This window comes from Peromyscus californicus, unplaced genomic scaffold, assembly GCF_007827085.1.
Source record: "Peromyscus californicus insignis strain IS unplaced genomic scaffold, ASM782708v3 Scaffold_6__1_contigs__length_162567912, whole genome shotgun sequence".
NCBI classification, from domain to species: Eukaryota; Metazoa; Chordata; class Mammalia; order Rodentia; family Cricetidae; genus Peromyscus; species Peromyscus californicus.
Window position 1 is genome coordinate 44,379,708 of NW_026294584.1, and position 12,880 is coordinate 44,392,587.

The 12,880-nt window shown below is 38.5% G+C and overlaps 1 protein-coding gene across 7 annotated transcripts in view; it reads left to right on the plus strand.

The window, feature by feature from the left end:
• Mkln1 (muskelin 1) overlaps positions 1-12,880 on the plus strand; it is a 202,379-nt gene that overhangs the window by 85,361 nt on the left and 104,138 nt on the right. For all 7 annotated transcript variants that reach the window (XM_052720218.1, XM_052720219.1, XM_052720220.1 and 4 more), the window contains one exon: positions 10,035-10,104. In XM_052720218.1, coding sequence (XP_052576178.1) covers positions 10,035-10,104 — 70 coding nt within the window. The remainder of the gene's footprint in view (positions 1-10,034; positions 10,105-12,880) is intronic.

The following is a 12,880-nucleotide window of genomic DNA, read 5'->3' on the forward strand; positions in this document are numbered from 1 at the left end:
TCTAGAAGCTGAGCCATCCAAGATTCAGGAGCCAACACCTGGTAAAAAAGTCTTCGACTATCTGAAACATCTCATGGCAGAAGGGTAGAGATAGAAGGCTGGTCACAAACTATCCTTTCTAAATGAACTCAGTCTTGATATGCAGAATGTATAATGAGATTAATATAGTCAGGAGTCTGTTTTTATGACCACTCATCTCTGGAAGTTTTTAAAAATTAAAAAAAAATCTTTTATTTATTCTTTGACAATTTCATACATGTATACAGTGACCTTACCCACCACAACCCCTCAGCATGCCAACATGTTCCCAATATGTTCCTTCCTATCTTTATGCGCTCTCCTTTTTTTAAAGTACCCACTGAGTCTCGTTAGTGCTACCTGTTAGAATACAGACTGATCTTGTTGGCTTGATCTTGTGCATTCGGTCATAACTGCAGGGAGTTCATGAGTGCTGTAGGCACGTCATGCCCAGAAGACTGCATTTCACAGCTCTTTACTTCATCCTTCAATTTGTACATTCTTTCTACCCTCTTTTCACTGTCTTGCTGCACCTTGGGAGAACAGGGTTGATATAGATGTCCTATTTAGGGTTGAGTACTTAACAGTCACCTTTTCTGAGCACTTTGACCTAGTTATGAGTCTTTGCATTAATTGCTCCTCAACTGTAGAAGCAGCTTCTCTGGTCAGGGTTGAGAGCAGCACTCATCTATGGGCATAAACAAATATCTAGAAGGCAGTTTGACTACATATCCATTTAGTAGAACAACAGTAACAGGCTGCTCCCAGGGCCTGTGACCTCCAGAATCATGGACTTTTGACCAGGTTTATAGTGCCAGGCATGGATTCCCTTCTATGGAGCAGGCCTTAGTTCCAACCAAAACGTGATTGGTTACCCCCATAATCTTCATGCCACTATTGCATTGGTGGGCACTTCTTACTGTAACATCTGGTATATTCACTGTTGGGTAATACCATTGATGATGACTTGACTCTCCCACCTGCCTGCATGGCACCTTCTAACATTATGAAAATTAGCTATCTGGGAGGAAGTGTTCAGGTCAATTCCAGTTTGATTTCTGTTTGTCCTACAATCAAAATGTATTGTGTCTTCAGCAGTAGGATATTTAAAATCTAGTTCTTGTGGGTAATCAAGAGCAGTGGCAATAGCCTGAATTGTTTTGGTGGAGGAGGTGCCTTCTTGATGAATAACTCATAAGGAAGTAGCCCACTCCTGGCACTAAGATTTTCATCTAATAACCTGTCTTCTGGGGAAAGATTACCCACCCATGCAGGGAACCTGTGTCCAAATCCCTTTACAGTTTTTTTAAGGGCTTACAGTAGTGGAGGATATTTAATACATCCTTAGTTTGGTTAACCCCGTTTCTTCCTTCATCCATCCACAATGACCATCCCCACTAAACCTTTAACTCTGAGCATTCACTCTACTTTGAAATCACATATCAAGACTGGTCCTTTTTTCCTTCCCCGCTTTAACACTTGAACTAGTTCCTTTCCTTACCTGTAGATTTCTTGATGAGAAGTGTAGTAGCTCTTATCTTTGTTTCTCTGTAGATGAGTTCTCCCAACTTTGTGACTTTTTTTTCCCCATGACTTCTCTGTGTTTTGGGTTTTCTGCTATTTGAATATGATGTGCATATGTGCTAGTTTTTATCAACTTGGCACAAACCTAGTCTCACTCCCCTGAGAAGAGGGAACCCCAATTGAGAATTTGCTCCCATCAGATTGGCCTATGGACATGTCTGCGGGGCGTTTTCTTGATTAATGATTGATTCTCACTGCAGGCAAGTGATCCTGGGTTGTATGAAAAAGCAAAGTAGCTTTGCAAGCTGTGGAGAACAAGCCAGTCTGTGCATTTCCATTGTGGTCTTGCCTCTGTCCCTGCTTAAGTTCTTGATCTGACTTTCCTTAAAGATGAACTGTGTCATCACTGTGTCCCCCCTCACCCCCCATTTATTTTTGGTTATGATGTGTATCACAGCATTAGAGAAACCTAACCAATCATAGCCCAGATGTAGATTCTTTTCTTCCCAGTTCTCCCCCCCCCCCCCCCCCCCCCCCCCCCCCGTCTCTTTTGGTTTTGTCTCATCTTCCTGGATTAGTGGTTTGATGTCTGTTACTGACTTCTGAAATTCCTCAGTCACTGTATTGCCTTAAATATTGCTACTGCTCCTCTCTTTCTTTCATTGCAGCTCTGCGTATGCTGTAGCCCTTAGATTTCTTACCGCCTTTGGACACCTTCACTTCTTTTCAGTCTGGGGATTTTCTGTTAGAAGAATTTCAAGCTCAGATTCTTTCTTTAATGTTACCCACCTATCCTGTTTAGTATTTACTTATTCCTTTAGAACTCTTAAATAACTATAATAATAGTTAATTTAAAAATGTTTCTTATCTGATAATTCTAAAATCTGTATTACCTCAGTCTGGTTCTAATATGTTGTCTATTCAAACTTTAAAAAGATTTTTTAGGACTCTTCTTCCTCTCCACTGCCCTATTTTCCTCTCGTCTCCCCTCCCCTCTCCTCCCCTCTTCTCCCAGTCATGATCTCTTTGTGCAGCCCAGGCTAGCGCTAAGTTTGTAATCTTGTGTTGGCCTCTTAAGTGTTGGGGTTACAGGTTTTTGCTTTTCTGTAACAGGTCATCCCAAGGAGTTAACTAAGAGCCTCTGTACAGTATCTTTCCTCCTGAAATCTAATTTTAAGTGACTAACTTAACTTCCAGCTAATATTTGAGGTACTCAACAAGAATAACATCCACCCTTTCCTTTCCACCTCCAACCTCCCGCTCCCTTTTTTTTTTTTTTAGTTAGAACTATACTGCATACATTTGTTTTGAGGCAGAGTCTCTCTCAGTGTAGTTCTGGCTGTCCTGGAACTCATGTAGATCAGGCTGGCCTAGAATTCACAGAGATTGGCCTGCCTCTGCCTCCCAAGTGCTGGGATAAAGGCCTGTGTCACCAGGCTGGAATCCTGTCTACATCTTTGCAGTGCACATTTGCATTGTTATGTCAAATCCTCATGGTTGGTTTAGTTTTCTAATTCGTTTTAGTTTTCAAGTCGTTTAAGGATATGCATAGTTTGTTCTTCAGTGGGTTTTCAAGAGAAAAATATATTGTTAAATATATCTTTGTATTTAAAATATAAATATAACAACATAAATATATCTTTAAAAGTAGAAAGACAGTTTGACTATGAATCCCTAAGCTTATATTTTTTGTGTGTCTTAAATTTTTCTGATTTATTATATTTGGGTCTAAAATAAAGTTGTCATAAAGCCTTGTGATGTTTGATATTTTTACCTCCATGCTAAAGACATTAAAACAAACAACAACAAAGACAAGCAGGACACAGTTTGAGTACTCCTCTATTCCTCGGGGCAGGTGGGTAGCTGATTCCTTGGTTAGCCTGGTCTACATAGAGAATTCCAGGCCAGGCAGGGCTCCATAGACGCTGTCTCAAACAAACCAACCAACCAGTAGCCTGTGTGGCACCTTCTTGGTACGTTTCCCTAGCATGCTGTGTATTCTTGTACTATGGATTCAAGTTTAATCTAGGAAGATTTGCTTGAAGCATGACTTGAACTATTTACTGCTTTGCCTGCTTTGTATGTGTTTGATTATTTCCATTTACTTTCTATCCTGTTTTTCTATTTTGTTTGTTTTTTCAAGACAGGGTTTCTCTATGTAAGTGTTCTGGAACTTGGTTTGTCGACCAGGCTATCCTCGAACTCGCAGAGATCTGCATGCCTAGGCCTCCCAAGTGCTGGAATTAAAGGCATACATCACCACTGCCTGGCATTTCTGGACTTTTTTTGAGAGGATACTTTTGGGGAGACATTTTTTTTTTTAATTTTTTTGGTTTTTCAAGACAGGGTTTCTCTCTGTAGCTTTGCGCCTTTCCTGGAACTCACTTGGTAGCCCAGGCTGGCCTCGAACTCACAGAGATCCACCTGGCTCTGCCTCCCGAGTGCTGGGATTAAAGGCGCGTGCCACCACCGCCCGGCGACATTTTTATAATTTAGTTTTGGGGATTTTTGTTTGTTTGCTTTTTTTTTTCCTTTCTGAAAACAAACCCAAAAATCAAGTTTTCTCCTCCATTTGTGACTCTTACTGGCTGTTCCTATTGTCTGGCCATACTTTTCTGAGATGTTCCAATTTGGACTTATTTTTTAAAATTTTATGTTTATTCTGTGTATATGGGTGTTTTGCCTGCATGTCTGTTGGTGCCCCGCTTCTGTGCAGTGCCTGTGGAGACCAGAAGAGGACTGGCATTAGCGATGGTTGTGAGCTGCCCTGTGGCCCAGGTCCCCCTGAGAGCAGCCTGTCTGGATGGTTAGGCGAGCCCTCCAGCCCCAGGTTTGCTGCCGCTTTCTTAACTTCCTTCAGGTCTTTTCAAAATACTAAGGAACACTTTTCATCTTCATTTTACTTGATTGCTCCGAAGATTTTGTTATATGATAGATTACTATTTTTCTTCCAGTGTCTTCTGGTAGGTTTTTATTTCATTCTCTTGTTTTTCCCTGGTAGAGAAGGAAAAACTGATGGAGGAAGGAATGGGCAAGTGTTGTTTTGAGCTTTGGGATTCAAGGCCTACCTCTAAGTTACAAAGTATTTTTACAAACTGTTACTGTTTGGAAATGAACAGTACAGCATTTCTTTCAAACCCTTCCCTTTCTTTGTCTTTATGTCTTTGTGTTCTGGAGAGGACTCTGTTAGGTTTGCAGTTATGGTGATTTGAAGGCTGTGTCACTTGGACCTCTGCCTACTGAGTTCTTGTTATTTTTGCTTTCATAGGTTGTTTTGTTTTTCCTGTTCTCTGAACGTTCCTGTTCTGGGTATGTCTTTGTCTTTCTCAGAGTTAGAGACTATTAGAAATCCAGGATCAGCACGTGAATGTGGTCCAATTCCCTTGGAAATTTTCTGTGTTTACCTATACCTTGGAGCCTGTGAAGGACATTATCTGACTTTATCCAGTTCTCAGATTGTCTGCTGTTTCCAGGATTTGAACTTGTTCATTTCTTTGTGAAGGATAGACTTTTCCTTTGTTTTTATGTAAGTGGCTTCTTTGTAATTAATGTAATTAGTATTTTTCCATAGGGGTGTGTGTGTGTGTGTGTGTGTGTATGTAAGTTTTAGACCCCATTTGAGAACTCTTTTTTTTTTTAGCACTTACTGTAGGCAGATGTTTCTGTCCCTCCAGCCTGCTCCCAAATAAACACACAGAGACTTCTTAGTAATTGTGAAAGCCCAGCCATTAGCTTAGGCTTGTTCCTGACTAGCTCTTAGTACTTAAATTAACCCATTTCTGGTCATCTGTGTGTTGCCACGTGACTCATGGCTTTTACCTCTTTTCTTGCATGCCTGTTCTCTGTCTTCTGCTGGGAACTTCCGCCAGTCTTCCCAGAGTTCTCTCTGTCTGGCTGTCCTGCCTATACCTCCTTCCTAGCTAATGGCCATTAGGTTTTTAGTAATCCAATCAGAAGGTGCCTTGCTGAGGACACATCTTCACCGTGTACAAAGGGATTATTCCACAACAGTTTATAACAGTGTATGATTATCTTCTTTATATCTCTACTTGTTTATTGTGTTATCATCTGAATGAGAAGTGAAGACCTGTCCATCTTATTTACTGCTGTATACTTGGAACCTAGTACACTGTCTTGCCCAAGGCAGGACTCGGTGTATTTGTGGAATAAATAATTCTGGCATATGGTAGACTCCTCAGTATGCTACCACCTCAATTGCCAAGTATTTGGAAGTGAGTCTAAACTTCTACAGCAGCAAGTATTTGATTTAGGTTAAAGCTGTAGGCTCTACTTTTGATAGCTGGAAATATTAAAAATTGACAAGGTTTGGGCCTTAGTTTGCATTATGAGTTAAAAGTATTTTATTGTATACCTGTGTTTCAATTAACTTATGCTATTAAAAACAGATTGTAAAGCTGGGCAGTGGTGGTGCACACCTTTAATCCCTGCACTCGGGAGGCAGAGGCAGGCAGATCTCTGAGTTCGAGGCCAGCCTGGTCTACAGAGTGAGTCTCAGGACAGGCTCCAAAGCTACACAGAGAAACCCTGTCTCAGAAAACAACAGATTGTGATCTCTTTGTCCACAGATATCCATTTTTCTTTTGTTATGGCATTTATTACCTTAAAATGTTCATTGGTAATGGAAGCTCTACCCATTGATGGTGTGTAACTGTTTAGAAAAGAAATACAGCATCTTTATTCCTTGATTTCCATGCTACTTTTTATTTCAAATTCCAGCTCACTGGCTTTCAGATGTGTGTAGTGTGCTTTGGTCAGTCACCCCCCTTTCCTCCTCACCAAATTACCCTCTTCTACTTTCAGCACTTTCCCAATTCTAAGTTCTACATATGAGAGAAAATGTGCATGTCTGTCTTTGTGAGTATGGTTTATTTTACTCTGTGTTGAAAATGTATTTTGGGGGGATAGTGACTCATGGTTTGTGATCCTAGTACTTGGAAGGCTTATGTTGAAGAATTCCTAGGAATTCAAGCTCAACCTAGGCTACAGAGAAGTTTTCTGTTTCAAAACCAACCAACCAACTGTCACTGTACGTGTTTGTGGGATGCAGTGTATTTCAGTACAGGTATACAGTGTGTAATGCTTAATCATAGGACTTGCCATGGCTGTCAGCTCAGACGTCGTCTATTGTTTCTTGTTGTTGGCAACATCCAAAATTCCAGTGATTTTTAATAGTAAGTGTTGTAATCAGTAGTTGTCCTACTCTGCTGTTTTGAACGTTAGGCGGTATTCTTCCTAACAAAGTACATCCCTGTACCTGTTAACCATGCTCTCTACATCCTTCATTTCTCCACAGTCCTCATAAGCCCTGGTAGCTACTATTTTCTTCTTCTTTGAGGTGAACTTGTTTTCTGTGTGTTGTTGTATAGGATGAAGATTATGCATGTTACCCTGAATGAAGGATGTGAAAGCTCCATATATGATTGCAGTTATTTCTTGATTTCTTACATGTATAAACAGTGTTTGTCCTTTACTTACTGCTATGTAGTGAACAATTTCCAATGATTAATTAAAGTTAGGTTTTTGTGTATATAATGGTTACTCGGTGTTGCATAACATAAACATGTCATATTTTTCCTAATCTCAGTTGTTAGGCTTCTTACAAATTGCTGTTAAATTGTGCTATGATGAACGTGGATGATTAATACCTTCTAGATTGTTTTGTAGGTTAAGTTCCAAGAAGTGGAATAATTCTTTGAATTTGTAGTATGTGATTAAATGCCCTGTGTAGTCAGACTCCATGGATTTAAATCCTTATTTAGATGTATATATTTGGGCCAATCCATTTTTCTGTGTTCAGTTTCTAAATCAATACTTTTAAAGAAGATAGTTTACCATAGAAAGCAGTCAGAATACTTAGATACCAGAGCATCATGGCTGTAGTTTTTGTCATTTTCATTTTATAGCTAACGTGTTTGAATTGTTTTTGATATAGAGTATGCTAGAATTGTGTCATGAAAAGTTAATTAAATTTGCATAGCTACTGCAAAAGTTATTAATTTGCATAGCTACTGCAAAACAGAGTATCATTTTGCAAAGCTTTAGTTGATGTTTTAATTCAGAAATATATGTTTTTGATGATGTGGCCTCAGATTTTAAGGACAGATGCATGCCTTTGAATCCTCAGTATTTGGTTAATTCTGATTTTATGTGTTTGGGTTTTTGCCTGTTGTTATGTGATTATTTATATAAGTAATTTAAATATTTAGATTTTTATTTACCTTTTGTATTTTATATTTTCTGTATCTGCTCTAATTGATTGCCTCTTAATTTAGTTTGAATTCTTTTTTTACATTCATAGAATATGTATATGAAGGTAGTTCTCATGGGACTGGAGAAATGGATCCGTGGTTAAAGAACACTTGTTTCTTTTGTAGTGGACCTGGGTTTAGTTCTCAGCACCCATATGGTAGCTAACAACCATCTGTAACTCTAGTTCTGTGGCTCGGATGTTCTTTTCTGTCCTCTGTGAGCACCAGATACACACATGGTGTGCATACATACATACATGCACGCAAACACCCAGACATATCAGATAAAAATAAGTCTTTTTTTTTCGAGACAGGGTTTCTCTGTGTAGCTTTGCGCCTTTCCTGGAACTCACTTGGTAGCCCAGGCTGGCCTCGAACTCACAGAGATCCGCCTGGCTCTGCCTCCCGAGTGCTGGGATTAAAGGCGTGCGCCACCATCGCCCGGCTAAAATAAGTCTTTTTTAAGCCGGGTGGTGGTGGCGTAAGCCTTTAATTCCAACACTTGGGAGGCAGAGGCAGGCAAATCTCTCTGAGTTTGAGGCCAGCTTCGGCTACAGAGTGAATTCCAGGAAAGTCTCCAAAGCTACACAGAGAAACCCTGTTTCAAAAAAAAAAAACCTGTTTTTTTTAAAGTTATTCACTTGTTATAATAAATCTATTATTTGTGGTAGTATAAATATATAATTCATTCGCTCATTTATTAAGCACTTTTCTCTGCTAGGTATACAGCTAATATTCTAAAAATATACTTTTTATTTTTAGAATAATTACAGACTGCAGAAAAGCTGCAAAGATTATTTCCCTTAAGCAGTTTCTCCTACTGCTAACATTTATTATTTCCATGATAAATTTGTCCCAACAAAGATACAAACATTGGTATGTTACTACTAACTAAACTTTACATTGTATTTAGATCTCACTACTTTCCCCAGAAATGTTTCTTACTCATCCAGTGTCTCATCCGAGAAGCAGCATTACGTTTAGTTGCCTTGTTTCCTTTCTCTTCCTGATAAGTGACAGTGTCTCCAGTCTTCCTTTTTTGTTGGTGTTATTTTTGTTTGTTGCTTTCTAAACTTTTAAAGATTTATTTATTTTGTTTTATGTGTGTTGTGTTTTGTTCACATGTATGTCTGTGTAGCTGGAGTTTTCTCTCCGGGGCCAGCAGTCCGACAGCCCACTTATAAAATAAACACACAGACGCTTATATTATTTACAAACTGTATGGCCATGGCAGGCTTATTGCTAACTGTTCTTACATCTTAAATTAACCCATTTCTATAAATCTGTACCTTGCTACGTGGCTCCTGGCTTACCAGCATCTTCACATGCTGCTTGTCATGGCGGCAGCTGGCAGTGTCTCCCTCACGAAGTCTTCCACTTCCCAGAATTCTCCTCTCTCATTGTCCCGCCTATACTTCCTGCCTGGCCACTGGCCAAACAGTGTTTTATTATACAGAACAATATCCACAGCATGTCTGTGTACTACATGTGTGTCTAGTGCTTATGGAGGTCAGAAGAGCATGTGAGATCCCCTGAGCTGGGGTCATGGATGGTTGTGAGCCTCCATGTGGATGCTGACAATGTGAACACTGGTCCTCTGCAAGAACAAGTTCTTTCAATCACCGAGCCATCTCTCCATCCTTGTTTATTTTTCACTTAGTGTTTGAAAGAATGCTAGTCATGTATTTTATTCAGTTTCTCAGTTTGGGTTTGTGAGATGTTTTTCTTGTGGTTGTATTAGAGTTATTTTTAGTGGTATGGACTCTGGGTATTATTTTATACTTCTTGTTATAGCCTCATGCTACAGCCTTTATTTTGTTTCTATTCTTTTCCAGCTTCTTTTATACTTCTAGGTTGACTCTTTCTTGGCCCAGTATTCCTTCTGTACTATTTTTTTTTTAAATTAAAAACATGTGAGTGCTCCATCAGCTTTGTGCCAGAAGAGGGCATCAGATCCCCACTATAGATGGTTGTGAACCACCATGCAGTAGTTGCTGGGAATTGACTTCAAGACCTCTGGAAGAGCAGCCAGTGCTCTTAACCTAAGCTGAGCCATCTCTCCATCCCCTCTGTATTTCTTTTTATGGTTTATATGCTATTCTCTTTCAAACTGCAAATTGTATAACTTTGTGTTAGTTTCAGTGGTTTTATAATGGTGGATTCTTCCCTTTTTTGCCCATTTTATTTTAATCACTCACTTCTTTTTTCTTTTCTTTATTCCAGGAACATTTTAGTGGATAAACCAAATGATCAATCTTCCAGATGGTCTTCAGAGAGCAACTATCCTCCCCAGGTAAGATTACATGTAGCACCTGAGACTGCTTAAAAGTCAGACTAGAAGGGCACTTGCTCACTTGGTATCAGTTATTTAGCTAGAACCCATTGAGAGTTAGTTGATTTTTGTCTTTGTGATGATGAGCTACATTTTCTTTTTGGTCTGTTAATTTTTATTTTATAGGTTAAAACAATGTGGGATTTGATGAGACACTTTTGAAAATTTAAATTCTGATTTATTTTTATATATTATTAAGGATGCAGAATTAAGCTGTTTTTGTTTTGTTCTTTAAAAAAAATCTTATGAGGAAAATGTTAGAGAACTGACTAGAATGTTGGAACATGTTTTGATCTGAGCCAAAGTTATGTTACATTCAAATCATTCTGCAGATGTTTAAGGAAATGTTAGTAAGTTGAACTTTGACTGAGGGGCCTTTGAGAAAAGTCAGCATAGTTCATTACATTATTATCCTTGTAATCTTTTATTAAAAATTACATTTCTCATTTATTTATTTATGTATGTGTGTGTTGAATGTGAGTGCATATGTGCATGTGGAGATGTGAGGAGGAATTATGGGAGCAGTTCTCTCCTTCTATCACATAGCTTTTGCAAACACCTTTACCTTCTAAGCCATCTCGCTGGCTCAGTTTGTTGTGTTAAAATAGCATACTTAGAAGGTATTATGACCATGAACCATGCTTTTTTTCCTTGCTAAGTAGTGCTGTCATTAAAAAGGATCATTCTTTCATTATACACTTTCAGTGTATAATGCTTAGGGTGTAATAGGTACATTTACAGTGCCTATATCCTTGAAGGTGTAATAAAGTAGGTGGGTAAACTTAATGAAGTAGAATTCATGGGAGCTTAGTTTTGTTGCTGTACCTATTTGGGTCATTTGAAACACTGTACCACTAAATTATATTCTTAGACCAAAGATTGTATTTTTATTTACTTTGTAATTATTACCGAAATTATGATAATAAATTTTACTATGAAGTTCCCATTCAACTATATTTTAAAGATAGTAGCATTTAATATTTTTTCTATATTTCTTTCTCATTCATTAAAAAATTATTTAGTAAGTACTCAAGAGTTATCAAGTTAAGTATTGGTAGTAGAGTTGTGAAATATTTTCTCTGTTCTTGATGAATCAAAAAAAAAAAAAACCCTGATTCAGTTAACAGTCCATCTATTGAGTCCGTAGGATAGAAGTAACCTATAGCTTTTATAATTAAGATTAATTTAATTTTGAAATTAATAACATGTAATCAATTTGTCTTAGTTGTAATTATGACCCAAATCTGAGATTCCTTGTGGCCAATCTCAAAGGACATGAGCAATCTAGTTTTATTTATTGGATAGAATAGGCACAATTTTGGTGTATAGATAAATAGCGAGAAGCTCTGTGCTCTTAGTGGTTGTTGGCTATAAAGTTTGTTATGACTGCATGTGTGCTGAAGGTTTATGAAACCTAGGACCCTAAAACAACTCACACTGAGGATGAGGATGAGACAAGAAACCCTTGGCTCTGGGGACAGTAGGAGAAGCTGCAGAAGAAATCCCATCTGTGAGAGCTCATGGCGGAGTGGTGGTCTTGGTCATATTTGGCATGACTAAATTTCCAGAACCCCCAGAAGTTAGAGAGTGTGGTTACAAGTGACAATGTATGGCCAGTGCTTTAGGGAGACATGGGGTCTCTGGGGCTGGTTCTTTTAATGCCTAGGCCTCAAGTAGTCTCCACAAATCTACTGAAGGAAAGTGAGTGGTATGCACTCAGCAAGGACCAGAAATCCAGTACCTGTAAGTAAAAAGTAGTAGAAACCTGCAAAAACTTTAGATGTGGAATTCAAAGTACTAAATGACCCTGGAATTACAGCAGCCAATCATATTTAGATAATGAAAAGATACTTGTTAGGAATAGGATATTTTAAGACATAATCTAGTTGACTTGTGAAAGAAGCAACTGAAACGTCTATAAATGATAATCATAATAGCAAATCCATTTGACCAGTCTTTCCATTAAAGATAAACTTCAAGTTGATTCTGAATCATCTATAAAGATTAAGTATAGCATGAATGAAAGCCTATCAATGCTTTAGGATAGTATTTTACTTTTTTTTTTTTTTTTTTTTTTTTTTTTTTTTGGTTTTTTTCGAGACAGGGTTTCTCTGTGTAGCTTTGCGCCTTTTCCTGGAACTCACTTGGTAGCCCAGGCTGGCCTCGAACTCACAGAGATCCACCTGGCTCTGCCTCCCGAGTGCTGGGATTAAAGGCGTGCGCCACCACCGCCCGGCTTGTATTTTACTTTTTTTTTAAATCAAATCAAATACATTTTATAGTGTTTGTTAATGCTACCATAGAAAATATGTTTTTTTTTTTTTTTTTTTTTTTTTTTTTTTTTTTTTTTGGTTTTTCGAGACAGGGTTTCTCTGTGTAGCTTTGCGCCTTTCCTGGGACTCACTTGGTAGCCCAGGCTGGCCTCGAACTCACAGAGATCCGCCTGGCTCTGCCTCCCGAGTGCTGGGATTAAAGGCGTGCGCCACCACCGCCCGGCGAAAATATGTTTTTTTGAGAGGACTTATGAATACTCTGGGGCTGTTTAAAATGTAAATGCAGTTACAGGTGTCTTAATTGCTTTAAGATTACTTCATAACATTTCTACTGCAATTTTATGTTCCTTTCAAAGTAGTTTTAAGGAAATTTATGATTATTGAATATTGCTATTTACTTTGGAGGCCTGAAGGTAACTGAAGTAGATTAACAAACAGCTAGCTTTTTTTCTTCTTCCTTCTCT